The following is a 21,661-nucleotide window of genomic DNA, read 5'->3' as shown; positions in this document are numbered from 1 at the left end:
GTGCCCAGCATGCACAGTGAAGGTCATGTTCATTGGGTTCTTGGGCTGGCTTCTGTGCCTTTGGCAAGTTGGCTTAGCTTCTCCATGCTTCAGGTTTATTCATGTGTCTGGTGAGAGTAATGTCATCTATCTTAAGTCTCTCATTGGGCTTTATGCTCATATGATAATGCCCTTTGAAAAAATAAATATGGGCTAAATGAATACTTGGCACATAGTAGGCCCTCAATAAGTATAAGTATTTTGACTGTATGAGTAGAAAGAGTATAGGGTAGTGGTATTTATTGATATTTTTATTGGATTCTTTATGGACTGAGTTAAATTCCTTTTTAAATTTTTGGCTGCTTTGCTTGGTTCCCATATTTAAAAGTATGATAATAAAATTCTATGACAGAATATCTGCTTGCAGCTACTTCTGCTTTGAGAATGAACTTACCGCGAGTCTCCTACTTTGGTTTTCATGAGTATGTTAAAGTTACTGATATGTTAGAATTTTATTAAAATAACCCACTTAACAAAACTTACTGTGGAAAGCAAGACTACAAGGAGAGAGCCCCTATTTTCTGTTTGTGCACAGACTTTTTTCTAAATTGGAAACTGCTCCTAACTTGTCATGAAAACTCTTTTTAGAAAATGAGATATATTTGATAATTGCTAAATTGCTCGGAAAGTTAGTTACCCTCAGCTCAATGTCTTTGCAATTAGATTATCCTGGAAAGATGACTTGGATCGTTGTTGTTGTTGTTGTTGTTATTATTATTATTATTATTATTATTATTATTATTTTACTTGTATGACTTTCTTTTCTGGGAAATAGATCAACAGTGTCTAAGTAATTGCGAGTGAATATTATTTTTCAGTTTATATCTAATCTTTTTTTATGTTAGTTATATTTTTTAAGTTGAAATGTTTATTGTTCTAAATGTTGATGATTGTAAACATTTATCATGTTATTTTCTTCTGATAATTTGATAGTAAGGTAATTTGTTTTGCTTTATTTTTTATAATTTTTATTTTGTTATATTAGTCACCATACAGTACATCCCCAGTTTTTGATGCAATGTTCCATGATAGGTAATTTGTTTTTTTAAGGTAAGATGTAGGTGTGGGAGAGAGAGCTGGTATAAAAGTCAGGGTCTTATTTTAGCTCTTCTGTTGTTTTAAAGAATAGGTCTCTACACTTTTAACTTTTTTCCCTCAGTTTTCATAAATTTACACTTTTTTAAAAAATATTTTATCTATTTGACAGAAAGAGAACGAGTGGAGGGTAGGGCAGAGGGAGAGGGAGAAGCAGACTTCCCACTGAGCAGGGAGCCTGATGTGGGGCTCAGTCCTAGGACCCTGAGACCATGGCCTGAGTCCAAGGCAGATGCTTAACCGACTGAGCCACCTAGGTGCCCCAATAAACTCAATTTTCTAATAAGTATTATTTAAATAATATAGCAAGTTCTGTGAGTTTCTTGTAAGAAATCAGTTAGTAGCAATTTATAGTAATGGGTTGAGGTTTAATCTCTAAAGCTCAAGATAAGTTGCCTTAAATATGATATATATGGTCACTTTTCTGTCTGAGCTTCCCACAAACCCTGCTCAGTATTTTACTCCTGCCTAGTTCCTGTTCCCTCTTGTTGATTTTCATTTTAGATGATCATTATGTAAAATAAAAGGGTCATTGGAAGCAGGTATCTCTAATATTGCTATATCATAGAATAGAGGTGTTAGTTGATATTAGTTGAATCCTACCTTTGAGATCCTCCCTCTGTCTCCTTATACCTTTCCTTCTCCCATCCACTCTCCCTGTCTCTTTCATGGATTATCTATTCACCTATCAGATGTTTACTAAAAACCAATTATGTAACAGGCTATGTGTTAGTTACTGAGCAAATGGAAGAATGAGTGAGATAAGATGCTTTTTCTTAGGACTTTGTATTGTGTTTAAATGCTTGTCTTTAGGGGTGCTTGGGTGGCTCAGTTGGTTAAGTGGCTGCCTTTGGCTCAGGTCATGATCCCGGGGTCTTGGGATTGAGCGTTAGGCTTCCCTGCTCAGCAAGGACTATGCTTCTCACCTCTGCCCGCTGCGCGCGTGTGTTTATGTGTGCATATGCTCTCTCTCTCATATAAATAAATAAAATATTAAAAAAAAATGCTTGTCTTTATGGAGTGACTTCATGAAGTCGCCATGAAGAAGGTTTACAATATAAAAAGCTCAAAAAGTCCCAGAGAACTATGGAGCCAGACTGAGGTTCTTAGGGTTTTTTTTTTTTTTTTTTAACCTGATTTGGGAGTTTTCTAGATTGATTATCTACTTTTTATGGAAATTTGAGAAGTACAATAGTGTAGCTCTTTTCTGATTTTACTTTCAGTATGGTGTATTAGAAAGAGTATAGGCTCACTTCAAGATTAGGTAAGGATTCAGTGAGATAGCAGGAACTGGGCAATAATAAATACACAATTTGTGCCTTTTCTCTCCAGAAAAGTAGAGAATGAAAGCAGTTTACCTCTTTAAAACCCCTACCTCTGTAAATTGCATTCTTGCTTGGTGTTGAACATAGGCAAGGATCCAGTGCTGACCTGTTTGATTTAGAAGAGGCGGCATGAATATTTTACTAGTATTTAACAAGATATAAAAATTTTATTTAAACTTTATTTACAGTTTCAATTTTGTACCCACAGCACATGGAACTAATTATTAGGCTAATTTCTGGGCTTCTGTTGTCCAATTTGGAATTCAGATTATGTAAATAGACTCAATCTCTTGGCAGGAATATTAGTTTTTTAGACCGTGCTGTGCTAAATTTGGAATGGTACAATCATTAGGGGGCTATTCTAAGGGCTGAAAATCAAAAGAATGTCTTTGGACATCCATAACTTTAATGTGCACAACTGAGTTAAAATTAAGCCATTAGTAATGACATAGTAAAGCCATTTGACTTAGACCATCTATAGGTGAAAAATGATGTGTCCTTTTTTTCTTTATTATTCTCAGATTCCTATAACCGTTAAAGAAGATTCTCTCATGAGGTTGTTTAAGGATGGTCTAGTCATGTATTTTTTCCCACATCTTGAAACTCAGGAAGGAAATTTTTGTGCTGAAGACTTTAGGAAGCTCGCTGAGCTGCTGTGAGCTGAAAAAATTGCTAATTATTTTTTTGCATTTGGCTTGGTGGATTTTATTTTTGAAAATGTCAGTCTCACTTATTCATAGCAGGTGCTGGACTCCAGGTCTCTGGAAATGTTATTCTGTTGGTTACATTGATTTGTCAATCTTTAGTTCCTAAAATAAATTAGTATGTTTTGAGCCTGTGATTGAGAAAGACATTGAAGATCATAGTTGTTGTCTAGAGTTTTACATCTCTTGTGAGTTTTATTTCTCTTTTTGGCTCTGCTTAGTCAAGAGCCTATGTAATATGTCAGATAATAAGATAGATTATATTTTTACAACTCAGTGGTTTTCAGCAGAAAGGCTTAGTTTGAAAGAAATACCACCAAATTGGACTTGGATTTTTATTGGCTATATTAGTCATAATGTTTAATTTACACCCACACACACGAACACATAGACATAGACCTGCACATACCCACATCTTCCTGTGCAGGCGGTTTATAGTCGTCACCCTTTCAGAGAGACTCACCCTAGTTTGAGTGTGTGGGTGCTGTTTTGCCTACTGGTTTGGCATGGAAGAATTGCTATCAAGAAATTTTATTCCCAAGTCTGTACCTCATTCCTTGTTTCAGGGTTTTATCTATCTCGCTCATTAGGTACCAGGTTTGAGTGAGGTGTAGTGAGACTTGAGATAATTTTTAATATTGGGGTGAGTGTTTATACAGTGATACTTCAAGTGTGCTATGCATGTCAGTGCAGTGCTGTGAACTGTTAGCAGCCTGTAGTGGGTAAGTATAGAAAGTAAAAGTAAACATAAGCTTACAGTAACTTGATGGTATAGTTGCATATCTGTCAAATTTAATAATATAAAATTTGAGCTTATATATTGCATGTGTTTTAAAATGCATTTTTCTAGAAAGTTATTTTTATTGTATTTTATAAAAGTATTTGTTCATGACTAATTGGAAGTTAAAAAACAAACACAACTGGTCTTCACCACAGATGGTTTGAGAAGCCCTGTTTTAACATATAATTTCACAAGGCTAGCAGTTCTGGTGAAAGAAAGCTGAATCGTCACGTGATTCCCCCATGGTTTTAGGCAAGTCAAGATTTCTGCACCGTTACTTGGACAAAGACAAAAATGATATTTATACTTTTGATTTTGTTGAAGTGAAGATGCCATTGAGTTTTAGGGCCTTTAAAGAGTACACTGCTGCCGGATTATCTATGTTTGTTTTTGGCAAATTCAGTTTCTTAAGTACTTTTCATAATCCATTCATCCTTTTCATTCTTTATAATGAAATGGAAAGATGAAATTAAAACATGTTTTAAAGGGAAAATGATAAGGCTCATTGACTGATTTGACATAGAGTTGAAGAAAAGGGGAGGATCAAGTATGACTAAGTTCTAGAGTACTATTATTTTGGAGAATTGAGAGGAGAGGTGGTTTTAGAAGAATATAATAGTGGTGTTCTATGTTAGTTACTGTATTGACTGTGTTGAGGTTAGAGTTGAAATCACTAGTTATGATAATACCTTAAATATGAAGTTTAATTCTCTAGCCAGCAAATATGTATAAGTGAAAATAACAAAGTATCATATGAGCAAAAGAGTTTTGATATGTTTCTAAAGTTAGAAAAGAGAGTAGTAAGAAAAACAACTAGAAAAAGTAACAGAAAATTTACTAAAATGATAGGTAAAGTCTTAACAAAAGCAAAGGAAGAAGGGAAGAATATTATAAAGGGAGAGGTTATCAGAATTTAGGGCTCTGCATAGTATAAGGTCTTTAATTGAATTTCATTATGGTCAGGGAACATATTCTAATAAGTTTCAATTCTTGGAAATTTGAGACTTGTTTTATGGCTCATCTTATGGTCTGTCATGGTGAATGAACCATGTGTGCTTTAAAAGAATGTGTATTTTGCAGATGTATAGTGTTCTATAAAATATAAATTAAATCAGGGTGGTTGATAATGCTTTTTAGATCCTCAGTGATACTGAATTTTTGTTTAGTGGTTCTATCAATTGCCAAGACTGGGAGTTGTTAAAATCTCCAGCTGTCATTTATGGATTTGTCTGTTTCTCCCTTCAGTTCTCCCAATCTTTGCTTTATGTATTTTGAAGCTCTGTTATTAATGCATTCGTATATGTTACATTTTCCTGATGAACTGACCTTTGAATCTTTGTGAGATGTCCGTTATTATTGGTGGTGCTTTTTGCCTTGATACCTACTTTATTTGAAATTAATATAGACATGCCAGCTTGCTTATGCTTATGATTTTCAACCTATGTCTTATATTTAAAGTTTGTCCCTTTTAGACAACATATGCTTGGGTGTTGAATTTTTATACTAATAATCTCTGCCTCTTAACTGGAGTGTTCAGTCTATAGACATTTAAGATAATTATTGGTATAGTTGAATTAGGTCTAGCATTTTACTGTTTGTTTTCTGTTTGTCTTATCTGTTTTTTGTTTTTCCATTCTTGCTTTCTCTTGAGTTAATTGAATTCTTTTTAGAATTTCATTTTAATTTTTCTGTATACCTTTTAACTGTTCTTTGTAGTATTTTATTTCTTAGAGCTTATTTTGGTGTCACAATATATACATCCTTAGCTTTTCCCATTATAAGTGAATATTTTACTCTCTCATGTAAAACGTAAGAGTTTGTAATCACACAGGTCTCTTCCCTCTTTTTTACTCTATAGCTGTCATGTAAGTATATGTAAAAAACCCTATAATATAGTGTTTTAACTTTTCTTTCAAACAGTCCTATTTGTATTATGGAAGTGAAGAGGGAAAAATTGTCTTTTATATTTATTCAGCTGTTTACCATATCTGCAGATCTTTCTTTCCTGAAGATTCATTTTTCCATTTGACGGTGTCATTCTCTGCCATCTGCAGAATTTTCTTTAGAAAATCAGTCTGTAGTAGCTCATGGGCCAAATGTGGCCCACCACTGGTTTTTATAAATACAGCTTTGTTGGAACACTGCTGTGCTTACTTGTTTTTTGTATTTTGTCTGCCTGCTTTTGCACTGTAATGGCAGAATGGAAGAGCTATGATAGAGACCTCAACACCTAAAATAGTTACTATTTGGCCCTTGTTAGAAAGTTTGCCCACCCATGCTTTTAACGTGTCTTCTAACACAGGTCTGCTGGTGACAACTTATCTTAATTTCAGTGTCTAAAAATTAATTATTTACCTTTATTTTTTAAAAATTGAGATATAATTGACATAACATTTTATTAGTTTCAGGTGTACAACATAATGATTTGACAATTGTGTATATTGTCAAGTGATTGCCACAGTAAGTCTAATTAAAAATTACATCCATCACCACACACAGTTACAAGTTGTTTTTTCTCGTGATGAGAACTTTTAAGATCTACTTTCTTAGTACCTTTCAGATATATATATATAGAGTATTATTAACTATAGTCATCAATCCCCAGGACTTATTTTATTTTTTTAAAGATTTTATTTATTTATTTGATAGAGAACGTGCACAAATGAGTGCACAAGCAGGGGGAGTGGCAGGCGGGGGTGGGGGTGGGGGAGAAGCAGGCTCCCTGCGGAGCAGAGAGGCTGACATGGGGTTTGAGTGGAAGGCAGACACCCAACTGACTGAGCCAGGCTCAGGAGTTATTTATTTTATAACTGGAAATTTGTGCCTTTTGATCCCCTTCACTTATTTTGCCCCCCCCCCCCCTGCATCTGGCAACCACCAACCTGTTCTCTAGATCTATGAGGTTTTTTTTTTTTAATTTTAGTTTTTTTTAAGCTTCCACATACAAGTGAGATCTTACAGTTTTTGTCTTTCTTTTGACATTTCACTTAGCATAATGCCCTGAAAGTCTATTTGTGTTGTCACAAATGGCAGTATTTCTTTTTTTTTAAAATGGCTGGATAATATTCCATTATGTATAAATACTTATATACTCCATTTTCTTTATCCACTCATCCTTTGATAGGCACTTAGATTATTCCCGTTGGCTATTGTGAGTAATGCTGTAATAAACATGGGAATGCAGATAATCTCTTTATACTCTGTTTTCATTTCCTTTGGATAAATACCTAGAAGTAGAATGGCTGGAACATATGGTAGTTCTATTTTTAATTTTTTGAGGAAACTTCATAGTGTTTTCCATAGTGACTGTACCAGTTTGCATTCTAAACAGGCACAAGTGTGTACTTTTCTCCATAACCTTGACAACACCCGTTATCTTTTGTTTTTTGATTATAGCCATCCTAACATATGTGAGGTGATATTTCATTGTGGTTTTGATTTGTATTTCTCAGATGACTAGTGATATTCTTATGTACCTGTTGGTCATCGTATGTCTTCTTTGAAAAAATGTCTATTCAGATATTTTGCCCATTTTTAAATCATTTTGTTGTTGTTATTGAGTTGTATGAGTTCTTCATATATTTTGGATATTAATCCCTTATCAGATACACGCTTTGCAAATATTTTCTCCCATCCCATAGGATACCTTTTCATTTTGTTTATTGTTTTTGTTTTTGTTTTTTGTTTTGTTTTTGCTGGTTAGAAGCTTTTTTTTTTTTTAAAGATTTTATTTATTTATTTGACAGAGATAGAGACAGCCAGCGAGAGAGGGAACACAAGCAGGGGGAGTGGGAGAGGAAGAAGCAGGCTCATAGCGGAGGAGCCTGATGTGGGGCTCGATCCCACAACGCCGGGATCACGCCCTGAGCCAAAGGCAGACGCTTAACGACTGCACCACCCAGGCGCCCCTGGTTAGAAGGTTTTAAATGTAGTGGATGTAGGAGACTGTGCAGAAGCTTTTTAAAAGTTTGATGTTGCCCCACTTGTTGATTTTTGCTTTTGTTGTCTGTGCTTTGGTGTCGTATATAAAAGATTGTTGCCAAGAGTGAGGTCAAGGAGCTTTTTCCCTATGTTTTCGTTTAGGAATTTGACAGCTTCACATCTTATGGTTAAGTCTTTAATCCATTTTGAGTTAATTTTTGCAAGTAGTGTAAAATAGGACTCCGATTTCATTTTTCTGCATGTGGTTATCCAGTTTTCCTAATGCTGTTGAAAAGGCTGTCCTTTTCACATTGAGTATTCTTGGCTCACTTGTCAAATATTAGCTGGCTGTATATGTGGGGCTTTATATATGGGCTCTCTATTCTGTTCATTTAGTCTGTGTGTCTATTTTATGCTATGCCATACTGTTTTGGTTAATATAGCTTTGTAGCTTAGTTAAATCAGGAAGTATCATGCTTCCAACTTTGTTGTTCTTTCTCAAGACTGTTTTGGCTATTAAGGGTGTGGTTCCATACAGATTTTAGGCTTGTTTTTTCTACTCTTGTGAAAAATGCCATTGGAATTTTGGTAGGGATTGATCTCACGAATTTCCATATGCTAAGTTAAATCTCTTTCTGTATTTCTTTAGTATAATTATTAGGAATATAATTTGCTTACAAAAATAAATATACAAATTTCATATTTTGGCATAGTTGACTTGGAATTGTTATTATAGGATTTTTTTTGGTGTGGTTGAAGGGAGGCATTTGACAGGTCTTCTTTACCATCTTGGTGAAGGTAGCTTTCTTGAGAGCTTGTTTTTGTCCCTAACATAGTCTTTGGTTAGAAATACTTGTCAATTCAATAAACAGTTTATTGGTATAAATACAGTTGTACAATGTAGGGGTTTGGGTGCTGACCCCCTGTGTTGTCGAAAATCCATGTATGACTTTGGACTCCCCCCCCCCCCAAACTTAACTATGAATAGCCTACTGTTGACTGGAAGCCTTACTGACAAAATAAATGGCCGGATAATACATATTTTGTATGTTATATGTATTATATACTGTATTCTTACAATAAAGTAAGCTAGAAAAAAACAAAATGGTAAGAAAATCATAAGGAAGAGAAAACGCATTTCCAGTACTATACTGTAATTATCGAAAAAATCCTCGTATAAGTGGACCTGCACAGGACAAACCCATGTTGTTTAGGGTCAAGTGTATTTAGGATTCCTTTGCTCTTTTTGTAAGTACTCTTACAAATAGAAAAATCACAGAAGAAACCAAGGGCATTTTTCAGGGTGTCACAAAACTTCTCTGATAATTGTTCAAGCGAGAGAGTTTTTTATTACTGCCCTTTGTGCCTTTGTAGGTTGATTAGAAGGGAAAAAAGTGACTGACTGAGACTCTCTAGTAGAGATACTTGAAGAAACGTTCTGTCTTCCTAAGTACTCTAGGTGGCTAATAAATGAGCCGAGTGTTCACTGGGAACTCTCAGGAGCTCAGGAACAGGGCTGTGAGAAAGGCTTTGATGGATTTAATTGTAAACATGTTTAGTGTTTTGAGGCTTGTGCGGGTCATTTAGAACGTTTAGTTAAGCCAGGAAGTAAGCAAGCAATCAGAAGTATGCTCCTGTTATGGGACAAGTGCACAGGAAAGAAGTAAGGATCTGTAATAGTCATTGCGTAAAGGGGGTAGTTAACTTGAGAATAGAGGAGGAGAGAGGGTGCAGGAGAAAGTTCAGGGGTCTGAGAATATCACATGTAAGAAATCACACATTTTTTTCATGTCTTTAACTCAGAACTTTCTAGAAAAATCGACTGAAAGAGAAACTCGCCAAGAATATGCTCTGGCTATGATTCAATGCAAAGTTCTGAAACAGTTGGAGAACTTGGAACAGCAGAAGTACGATGATGAAGATATCAGTGAAGATATAAAATTTCTTTTGGAAAAACTTGGTGAGAGTGTCCAAGATCTTAGGTATGTAATTTTTTAAAATTCTCACAGGCTGGATATATTGGGCCTCGTTTGACTTTCCTAGTATTTTAAGAAAGTCTAAATTTGTTACTAACCATAAACTCAAAAGATTTCACTAAGACATTATGTCTTCTGTTAAGAATGGGGGATATGGGGGAGAAAATCACAACAGAACTGGCTCATCACTGTGGTAACAGTTGGTTATAGCTATGTGTTATCTCTTCTCTTTTGGGTAGATTCTCACCATTCTCTTATCTGAAATCTGACTGTTTATACTCCCACAGGATGTTGGTGTCACCCTAGAACCCCTCAAGTATCTCCCCCTGGTTTAGAATCTTTTTATTTTTATTTTATTTTTTTTTAAAGATTTTTTATTTATTTATTTGACAGAGATAGCTAACGAGAGAGGGAACACAAGCAGGGGGAGTGGGAGAGGAAGAAGTAGGCTCCCAGTAGAGGAGCCCGATGTGGGACTCGATCCTGGAACGCCGGGATCGCGCCCTGAGCCGAAGGCAGACGCCTAATGACTGCGCTACCGAGGCGTCCCTAGAATCTTTTTAAACAGTACTGGTTGTTAATTTGTGGAGGAGGTTTGGCCATAAATGGAAAGAGTATTTTTTTTTTCTTGCTTTTGTGAAGTTCCTATTGGTTATCAGTTATTTTTATTTTTTAGGCAGAGAGAGGGCACATGGCGGGTGTTGTGAGAGGGTGTGTGGGTGTGTGTGGGGGTGTGTGGGAGGGGTGGGTCAGTGGGAGGGGCCAATGGAGAGGGAGAGAGAGAACCTCAAGCAGGCTCCATGCCCAGCATGAGCCCAATGTGGCACTTGATCTCATGACCCTGAGATCATAACTTGAGTGGAAATCAAGAGTTGGACGCCTAACTGACTGAACCACCCAGGTGCCCCTATTTATTTTTTGTATTAAAAATTATCCAAATGAGGGGCTCCTGAGTGACTCAGTCGCTAAGCGTCTACCTTTGGCTCAGGTCATGATCCCAGTGTTCTGGGATCGAGCCCCGCATCGGGCTTCCTGCTCAGCGGGAAGCCTGCTTCTCCCTTTCTCACTCCCCCTGCTTGTGTTCCCTCTCTCGCTGCCTCTTTCTCTGTCAAATAAATAAATAAAATCTTAAAAAAAAATTATGCAAATGAGGTACAATGCAGTAAGAAAAGAAAGAATCCTTACGTAATTCAGAAGGGACTTCATGCCTCTTCCACATACTTGTCCCCAGCCTCATTTCCTGTGTTTGCTTCCAAAAAAAACCTAGCCCTGCTCCTCCAGCATGTGTGTGCATGCACACACACATAAACATACACACAAATGGGGTTCTGTATATTCTTCTGGACCTTGTTCTTTTTTATTTCATAACGTATTGGTGGTCCTTCCCATTAACCCATGTATTCTTTGTTTTTAAACTATTGATACATCTTTAAAAGAGAATTACTATCTAGAAGTAGATCTTTCTGTGTAGGTGGTTTGGGTTTGGGAGCCAGGCTGAACCCAGTTTGAATTGTTCGGTTACTTTCTCCACGTGTGGCCATGACAAGCTTCTTGACTTCTTCATCTCAGTTTTCCTTTTGGTAAAATAGCAATAAAAATTCAAACCTTGTAGGATTTGTTGTGAGTTTTCAAGTGTCCAGCAAGTGCCTTCAGTGTATTATGTGTTCCAGAAAAGTATTTATCAGATAATTCAGTGCAGCTCATAACCCCAAGGCCCAAATGCTTTTATGGAGAGGGATGTATGACTCACATCAGTGGTTTGTAATGGAGTTTTGTGGAGGGAGGCAAATGATTTTTGTCTTTCTATAATTTTAAATATGAACAAGTTGATTGTAATAAAGTAGTCCAGCCAGCAGTAGACTTGCAGTTTTTATAAATTCTGTTTTATTAAATTCATTTAAAAAATTTATTTTCAATTCTCCAGTAATAATGATTTAAGATCTCTTTTAAAAATAAATAAGATTAGTGATACTTAGCTTTCTAAATTATTTAATCCATGTTAGCAGATTATTACTTATTGATTTTTCATGTTGAATTTGGTAATTTGAGAAGTGCTATTTACATTAAAGCTAATAGGCTGATGGGAGCGGGTGAAAGAGCTTTGTCTCTGTTTTTGCTGTTACAGGTTTAGGATATTAGGGTTAAATGATATTAGCTTACTTACACAGACTGGCCTTACATTAAAGTAAATTACTACTTTATTCAACAGGACACTCTGTTCAACTTAACTGGTAAAATCCTGGTTATTCTGAATTACCAACCAGTATTGAAATGGCTAATTCTTTTTTTAAGTTTTCACTTGAAAGAATGTCCAAGCATGTCCTGTCACAGTGTTTGTCCAGTGGCTAACAACATTAAATATTTTTTATATTATGAAACTTTGAATAATTAAGTTACTTGATACATAGTGAATGATTTTTGAATTAAATTACATTGCAGTTTGCTATTTGCACAGAGGTTTTTGTTTTTAATCTGTAATGTGTTAATTTAGTGAATTACCTCTGTAGTGTATGTAATCACATTATGCAATATTATATCCTTATGTGTATTTTTATTTGTATAATGTAGTATAGTGGTTTATGACATTTATAGTATTAGAATGTGCTATTTTATTTTATATTTAGGCAACATACTTTTATATAAATTTACATTAATGTATCTAGTGGGCTGGCAAATACAGTATTTTAAGTGGCATGGTAGAAACTGCTAGATCATCAGATATTTTGCTGGTATACATTTATTTATTAGGATAAAGATTGGAAAGCAGGCGCTCCTTTTAATATCTCATGATGAGCAATCACCTTGACAGGAGTATTGGACATTAGGACCTTGAATAAATTTCACATGATTTATTAAAGATTATTTAAGCTGTTTAAACTTTAGTGGTAGTTTGTTAACGTACAAAGTTTTGTCAGTTTTCACAGTTAAGTCATCAGTGAAGATTTTTGTTTTTTTTTCAACTGAGGTATAAGTTACATGGTAAAAATGTTTTATTTTGCTTAATTTTCGAGTAACTCTTAGATTCTCCTAAACTTTGAATTCTTTAAAAATTTTTATAGCTCATTTGATGAATACAGTTCAGAACTTAAATCTGGAAGATTGGAGTGGAGTCCTGTGCACAAATCTGAGAAATTTTGGAGAGAAAATGCTGTGAGGTTAAATGAGAAGAATTATGAGCTCTTAAAGTAAGTTTTAAATTCCAGTTTACACTGTTAATACCTGTTGTTCCATATCCTTGCCAACATGTTTTTGTCACTCTTTAAAAAATCTTAGCCATCTTATGATTTTAATTTGTATTTTCTTGCTTCCTTATGTGGTTGGATACGGTGTCATATTCTTATTGGTCATTTGGATGTCTATTTTTCCGGAATTGCCTGTTCAGGCATTTAAAAAATTTTTTTAGGTGTGCCTGGGTGGCTCAGTCGGTTAAGTGTCTGCCTTTGGCTCAGGGCATGATCCCAGCATCCTGGGATGGAGTCCTGCATCGGGCTACCTGCTCAGTGGAGAGCCGGCTTCCCCTCTCCCCTGTTCGTTCTTTCCTCTCACTATCTCTGTCTCTCTCTCAAATAAATAAATAAAATCTTAAGAGATTGTGTTTTAAAAAAAGATTTTATTTGTTTATTTGAAAGAGAGAGTGAGAGAGTGAGAGAGAGAGAGATAGTGCTACTTTGAGGGGTGGGGGAGAGGAGCAGAGGAGGAGGGAGAAAGAAGGGGAAAGAATCTTAAGCATGCTCCACACTGAGCTTGGAGCCCAGTGCAGGGCTCCATCTCAAGACCCTGAGATCATGACCTGAGCCAAAACCAAGAGTCAGACACTTAACTGATTGAGCCACCCAGGCACCCCTAGGACCTTTCAAAATAAGCATGCTCTCCTCTGGAATTGAAATAAAAACTTGAAAAAAATAAGAAAAAAATTCTTTTACTGTCATTTTAATGAGGTATCTAGGAGGAGGAGAAGAGGTATATACACATGTCCAATGAGCAGTTTTAGGCAGACCTATCACTGTTGTTTATACTTACTTTCCATGTATTACCAAAAAGGATACATTATGCTTGTTTAAACATTTGGCAAACGAAAGTGAGTGGTTGATAGATGTTGGCAGTACTGATGGAGAATAATAGATAGGGGGAAAAGTGGATTATATCTTCAGCATTGTTGTGCTACTTTGAGTTTTTAACAGCAACAAAATGAGTTTGAATAATGCCTTTTAAATCTAATTTTTGAAAAACTTGAATATAACGGAGGGGAGTTTTTTTAAACAAATTATTACTAAAGCATTACATGTTATTTTTATTATGATACACTTAAAGAGCCTTTTGAAGAGCACGTTGTTTGGGTTTTAAATTTTATGGTTCGTTAGGTCTTAGATTTTATGGTTCCTTCAAATTACTCTTTACCTTCTTATGAGCCTTTGTGATGTTTCTAAATAACCAGAAGCAATGACATGTAGCACTTTAGTTTTAGAGAAATTTAAAGTCATTGTTCTCCGTTTCCATTCTTTTTTTTTTTTTTTAAGATTTTATTTATTTATTTTAGAGAAAGAGAGAGTGAGTATATATGTGGGGTGGGGGGAAGGAACAGAGGAAGAGGGACAAGCAGACTCCATGTTGATTGTAGAGCCTGACTGTGGGGCTTGATCTCATGACCCTGAGATCATGACCTGAGCTGAAATCAAGAATCAGACACTTAACTGACTGAGCCACTGAGGCACCTCCTTAGTTTCCCATTCTTATAAGTTATCTGTATGGGGGTGATTGGCAAGGAGGGGCGTACTAGTGCCGCCCTTCAAACTAGCTGATAAAATAGATACAGAAGAAATCTTTATTCTGTTATTTAAAAAGCACAGTGAATACTAGCCTTCTTATTATGTGTGGAGAACTGTACTTACACCAGGCTTTGACCTGTTTTTCCAGGTAATTCCAAACTTAGCAAGTTTGCAATGTAAATTCATTTTTCCTCTATCAGTATTAGTATGATAGCATACAGAAAGTACTTTGCCATCTTGTATGTTATAATTTTGAAATAAGTACGTATTTTGAATAAGGAAATACTCTGAAATATAAGAAACCATGCAGATGATAATTAAAAGAAAAGTAAAAGCTGAGGGCGCAAACAAGTTTTTAAAACAGAGGAAAAACATTATGAAAGAGAACAAGAGCAAATTTGTGGAGTGATCAATCAGAATAATAATATAAATTCTATTTTGGATTTAAACAGACACTTTCCAAGATTACATTTCTAGCAAATGTTAGAGTCAGAATTCACATTTGGTCTAACTCCAAAGCTGGATGTGTTGCTGTCTTGATCCCATTGGAGTGTCTGACAGAATCTCAGCTTGTGGTTAATGTGGTAATTGAGATTTGGCTTTTGATTGATGAATCTATTGTTGACTTAACAACTGTATTTAGAGATGAGATGGAGGAAGTTCTTTCTTTGCTTACCACAAAATCTCTTTTTTTGAACCTATTCTTTTGAAAATATTCATTGATGACTTGAATATAGAAATAGAAAGCATTTATATATAGAAACAGTTGACTTACAGATAATAATACAAAAATATTTTCATTGTTGATGAACATATTCAGTGGGCTAAATGGCCCTGAGGGATAGCCATTAAAATCATTTCTGTATTTTCTGGATTTGATTAGAAATTCTCTGTAATTCCTTGTACCATTTTTTTGAGTGTAAGACTATATTTTTCAAATGTTAATGGAGATCTTATTAAAATGCATATTCTAATTCAGTAGGTCCAGGGTTGGGTATGTGATTCAGCATTTCTAAGCTGATACTGATGCTGCAGGTTTGCAGACCATATTTTGTGTATCAAGGGTCTCAACCATATGGAGAATAGCTCAGGTCACTGAATGTGGTTTAAGGCAGGCATTGGAAAACTTTTTCTGTAAGGCCCAGAAAGTAAACAGTGGAGGCTTTGTGAGGCATTCGGTCTCTGTCACAACTACTGAACTCAGTACTGTAGTGCTAAGGCAACTGTGGACAGTCTGTATACTAATGAGTGTGATGGTGTTCCAATAAAATTTATGTATCAGGGCCGCCTGGGTGGCTCAGTCCCTAAGCATCTGCCTTTCTTTGGCTCGGGTCATGATCCCAGAGTCCTGGGATCGAGCCCCATGTCGGGCTTCCTGCTCACTGGAGAGCCTGCTTCTCCCTCTTCTCCCCACTCGTGTGCTCTCTCTCGCTATCTCTGTTTCTCTCTCAAATAAGTAAGATCTTAAAAAAAAAACCCTTTGTGTACAAAAACAGGAAGCTGCTGGGTTTGGACTTCAGCTATAATTTGCTGGCTTATGGTTTAAGGTATTCAGAACAAATATTCTGTTACGCTTTTAAGGAAACTCATGTTAATATTTTCTTATTTCCTAAAATGATATTTTAATAAAATTTCAAAGTAACAAAAATAGCATCAAAGTACTTTAATCTTTTGAAATTATTAAAATGTTTCAGTTGAATTAAATTTGCAAGTTGGCCTTTTAAAAAGAGCAAGTTTGAAGTTAAAAAAAATTATGGGAGATTGAATATTGTCTTGCTTTTTCTTTGTGGGTTTTCATGTGCTTGAGTTGAATGAACTGCCATCATGGTGCAGTTGTGCTTAGTGTGGACTAGAGGCAACAGGTAGTGATTCAAATATGTTTCAACATTTGTTGTGTCTGTAGGCAGATTATGTAACTTCTCTGGGTCTCCTTTCCTCATTTATGAGTTCTTTTTGTGAGGTATATATTTACATCGAGTTTGGGACATGTATGTGTCTAAGAAATCCTCATCTTTTCTATTATTTGGAAATGCAGATATCTCAGTTAGTCTGGAAGATAAAAGACATGTAATTACTTCCTAATGAGATAATTCCCTGATTGACAGTGAGGTTTTTTGTTAATGTTTCCGGTTGTTTATAGAGTTAGATATTTGACATGCTGAGATGATAGAAAAAGGCAGAGAAATGTTGAGCCACACTTTTAGGAGACGTTACCAAATAAATGAGCTGCAGAAACTAAAGTATACAAGCTTCATAGACTTGTACAGATTTTGAACAAAGTAAAGTTTTATTACTTTATTTTAAGTATTTTAATTATTTAAGTATTTGTTTTAATGCAAATGATATGAGCAAATATCATTGTTATTCAAGTTGTTTTCTAGTATAGATCTTAAGAAATAAGATTTATATTTTGTAATTGAATAATTTGTAAGCAAATAGACAAATGGTTTCAAAACTTTATGTTCGATATTTTAAACTTAAATTTTAAACTTTAAATTCGCAATTCTATAGTTTGGCTATTGTGGACATTGGTGTGCAGGTGCCCCTTCGGATCAATACATTTGTATCTTTGGGGTAAATACCTAGTAGTGCAGTTGCTGGGTCATAGGATAGCTCTGTTTTTAACTTCTTGAGGAACCTCCATACTGTTTCCCAGAGTGGCTGTACCAGCTTGCATTCTCAACAACAGTGTAAGAGGGTTCCCCTTTCTCCACATCCTCGCCAACATTTGTTGTTTTCTGTTTTGTTAATTTTTGCCCTTCTAATTGGTGTAAGGTGGTATCTCATTGTGGTTTTGATTTGTATTTCCCTGATGCCAAGTGATATCCATCTACAGATGAATGGATAAAGAAAATGTGGTATATATATGCAATGAAATGTTACTCAACTGTCAGAAAGGATGAATACTTATCATTTACATCGACGTGGCTGGAACTGGAGGGTATTATGCTGAGCAAAATAAGTCAGTCAGAGAAAGACAATTATCATATGGTTTCACTCAAAATTATAATATAGTTTCATATATGTGGAATATAAGAAACAGCCCAGAGGATCATAGGGGAAGGGAGGGAAAACTGAATGGGAAGTCATCAGAAACAGAGACAAACCATGAGAGACTCGTAACTATAGGAGACAAACTGAGGGTTGCTGGAGGGGAGGTGTGTGGAGGGATGGATAATTGGGTGATGGACATTAAGGAGGGCATATGATGTGATGGTCACTGGGTATTATGCGCAACTGATGAATTATTGAACACTACATCTGAAACTAATGATGTACTATGTGTTGGCTAATTGAATTTAAATAAAAAATAAATAAAATTAATAATTCTAAGGGATAGTAAATCTCTTGAGCATCTTAGTAAAATTAAGTAACTTTAAAAAAAAATGTGTGTGGTGAATTTTTGAATTCCAAGTTTTATCAAACAGCCTGGGTGAAGTCATTCAAGTACTCTTGAAGGCATACAGAAGTAAAGTGAAAAGGTTTCTTCACTGCTGTTCTCTCCCAGAGTCTTCCCCAGTGATAACCAGAATCAGATGATATACTCTCCAGTATTCTTTCATTCATAGACATACCTATATCTGTATCTTTATATAGAGTTATTTATATATATCCCATCTCAATAGGTTAGACTGTGACTTGTCTTTTTCACTTATTATGGTTTGGGGTCTGTTGAAATGAGTTAGTTTTATAATTTTTTAAAATTTTGATTCTAATTTTTTTTTATATTGGGCCACTTTATTTCATTGAGCCTCCTGTGTTACTTCTCTGTAAAATAGGAAGAACCAATAATCCTAGTTGTAGGGGTTTAATAAAATGGTGAATGTGAAATGCTTTGTACATGACGTAGTCAGTATTTTTGTTTTGTTTTGTTTTTTTATAATAACTTTTTATTATGTTATGTTAGTCACCGTACAGTACATCCCTAGATTTTGATGTAAAGTTCCATGAGTCATTACTTGCATATAACACCCAGTGCACCATACAATATGTGCCCTCCTTAATACCCATCACTGGCCTATCCCGATCCCCCACCCCCTCCCCTCTAAAACCCTCAGTTCGTCGTAGTCAGTATTACAGAGGACAAAGCAGGTGCCACCAGCATGGTAGAAGTAGAGGGAAAAACCAAAAATCTCTCTCTTGCATGTGGCCTCCACCCTCTAGCTTTTTCTCTTAGTCAATTTTTAACCTAGTGTATATAGATATCTTTGTGGAAATGTGAAGATATTGCTGTAGGTTGGATTCCTAGAAGTAGAGTTGCTATGTCAAGGTTCTGTGCATTTTAAATTGCATTAGGATTTGTCACATCGTTTTTCCCAATTGTCAGCATCACCATTTTACACTTAAATTGTGGATTCATTTTTTTCCAGCAGGTGTTTTTTGAGCATCTGTTGTGTGGTCAGTACTGTTCTAGGTGTTGCAGACACAATGGCAAATAAAATTAAGTTCTTATTGTCATTAAGCTTACATTGTATTTGGGAGAGAGAGACTAAACAAATAGTCAAGAAACTACATATCATGGCTGGTAGTGATGAGTGCTGTGAAGAAAAATGAATCAGGAAGCGGGGATAGAAAATGATGGGGGGGTATTGTCTTGGGATCAGAGGCTCTTAGGCAAGAGGTGGTGTTTGAGCTGAGAACTGAAAAGATAGTCTCTCAGTATTCTACTGGTTCAATTAGCTAATTCTATAAGGTTTTCATATATCTGTGTCTATGTGAGTGGCTATTGGTGGCATATTACAAAGCAGTTTTTTTTTAAATATGTTAGTCTTCTGCCTGGCCATTAAAATAATTACTCATTCTGATTGGTTATCCCAGTTATGTTCTGTTTGTGGAATGAGTTGAGTTTTCTTCTCATTTCTATGCCCTTGAGCAGTTTAAATAACACGGGAATGATGTGTTCCTTGAGTGATTTCCCCTCACACTCATGCTGAAGGCACTCTCTCCGAGTGGGTTGGATTCTGGGTAGTGCAGTGCCCCCCTTTCTCTTCATTCCTGAGGACACATGTGCCCCTGGGTGAGATGAACCTTCTCCCTGGAGGTCCTTGAGGAGGCAGAAATCTGTGGTCAAGGCTCCAGCTCCCAGCAGAGGGTAGCCTTCTCTGCGTCTGGTTGGCTCCTATTCTCAGAAACACCGTCAGGCTCCTGCAGTGGTTTCACTCTGCCTGTGTGGTTGCTGTGGAGAAAGGACAGCAAGGGAGCCAGGATAGTGAATTTGGTCACCCATCTTCTCAGAAACATTCACTTGCTGTTTTGCATTGTTTTTCTTATGAAGTTCAGGTTCAAGTTCTTCCTGAGACTTGGAGTGAGGGTGGGGGAGAGGGGGGCATGGAATGTGTATGTTCAGGGCTCACGTTCCATCTTGATCACAGCTTAAAGTAATTTCTTTAATACTAACAGAAAGCTTACCGATGATTAATCTTCAAAATACAATTGGCAAGGACTCACTGGTAATTGTATATTAAAATAACATTAACTCACATTCTAGTTGTCTTTTTTGAGAAAGCAGGAAAGGGAGTTCCTGATATTTTGGGAATTGTGTGTGGTGTACATTATGATCTGAAAGTAACCTGCTATATATGTGAAAAGATCTGAAAACTGCTAACTCATATGTAATATATTATGTGTAATAGTAAGATCTGTAGAAAATATATTGTCAATGTCTATTTTCAGGAGATACCTGCAAATATGCTGTGCTCTGTTGTGCCCTGTAGAACAACTAGAAATCAATCTCTCTTTGGATTAAATTTATTTCAGAATTTTGACAAAACTTCTGGAGGTGTCGGATGATCCACAAGTCTTAGCTGTTGCTGCTCATGATGTTGGGGAATATGTGCGGCATTATCCACGAGGCAAACGGTAAGGGAAAAGTAGTTCAGCAGAGGAACTAATGGAGTAAGTGAAATCAAGATGCCCATAATATGCGGAATTATAATAAACCTAATTAAAAATGGGTAGTATAAAAGTATGAGTACAACTATAATACTATTGTGTGGTGGCCAGCAGAGATCACATTAGAAATTTCACATTCAGGATTTTTTTTGGTTTGTATGATTTTAATTCAGTAGCCATTTTGTGAGCACTGGTTATTTTTCGACTGCTACTGGTAGTTACAGAGACGATGAGACATTATTATTATTATTATTATTTTTAATTTTTAAAAAAGATTTTCTTTATTTGAGAGAGAGAGAAATCAAGCACAAGCTGAGGGGGCAGGAGGAGAGACAGAGGGAGAAGCAGACTCCTCGCTGAGCAGGGAGCCTGATGCCGATCCCGGGACCTGGAGACCATGACCTGAGCCGAAGGCAGACGCCCAACCAACTGACCCACCCAGGCACCCCTATTGTTATTATTTTTTTAAGATTTACTTACTTATTTCAGAGAGAGGGTGAATGCACTCATGTGCAAGGGGGAGAGAGGCGGAGGGAGAGAGAGAATCTTAGATTCTCTTAGATTCACAATATTGAAGAAAATATAACACCTGTAAAGAAAAGTTATAATAGATGTATAGTGATAGAATTATGTATTTCAGAGTATTGAAAAGAGAGGAATTCCATGTGGGATGAGACAGATAAGACTTTACAGACATGGTGATGCTAGCCACATAATTTAAGATCATACATAAACATAAACAATGAAAAGTTAGGCTTTTTTTGGGAAAAATAAGAAATCAGGGTACCAATATTATATCAAGGGAGAAAACATTAAATGTATAAAACGGCTGTTTTCTCTTATTTGGAAAAGCAGAAATGCATAGTGCCTTGGTGTGAATTGTTGCTGTTTCACTTACTGGTTTGTTTCCTAATCTATAAAATTGGGATGATAGTCTTATTTCTTTCTCATGAGGCTGAAGTGAGGATTAAGTGAGTAACCCAATACAGTGATAGAGTAGTGCCAGGAGGTACACAATACTCAATAAGTATTAGCTACTTTTATTATTACTAATGTGGATATTTTATATTCATCAAAGCTATCTATAAGGAAGACATGGCAGTATTTGTCTTATTTATCATAAAATAGTGTCAAGTAAGCACGAGAACATCTTAGAATGTGA

At 35.9% G+C, this 21,661-nt stretch overlaps 1 protein-coding gene across 7 annotated transcripts in view; it reads left to right on the top strand.

Moving 5' to 3' along the window:
- ATP6V1H (ATPase H+ transporting V1 subunit H) overlaps positions 1 to 21,661 on the top strand; it is a 120,885-nt gene that overhangs the window by 52,235 nt on the left and 46,989 nt on the right. For all 7 annotated transcript variants that reach the window (XM_026516476.4, XM_057307768.1, XM_044390386.3 and 4 more), the window contains 3 exons: positions 9,669 to 9,847; positions 12,901 to 13,026; positions 20,365 to 20,466. In XM_026516476.4, coding sequence (XP_026372261.2) covers positions 9,669 to 9,847; positions 12,901 to 13,026; positions 20,365 to 20,466 — 407 coding nt within the window. The remainder of the gene's footprint in view (positions 1 to 9,668; positions 9,848 to 12,900; positions 13,027 to 20,364; positions 20,467 to 21,661) is intronic.

This window comes from Ursus arctos, unplaced genomic scaffold (assembly GCF_023065955.2).
Source record: "Ursus arctos isolate Adak ecotype North America unplaced genomic scaffold, UrsArc2.0 scaffold_6, whole genome shotgun sequence".
NCBI classification, from domain to species: Eukaryota; Metazoa; Chordata; class Mammalia; order Carnivora; family Ursidae; genus Ursus; species Ursus arctos.
The sequence above is the reverse complement of the archived record's forward strand: the minus strand, read 5'-3'. Positions and strand labels throughout refer to the sequence as shown.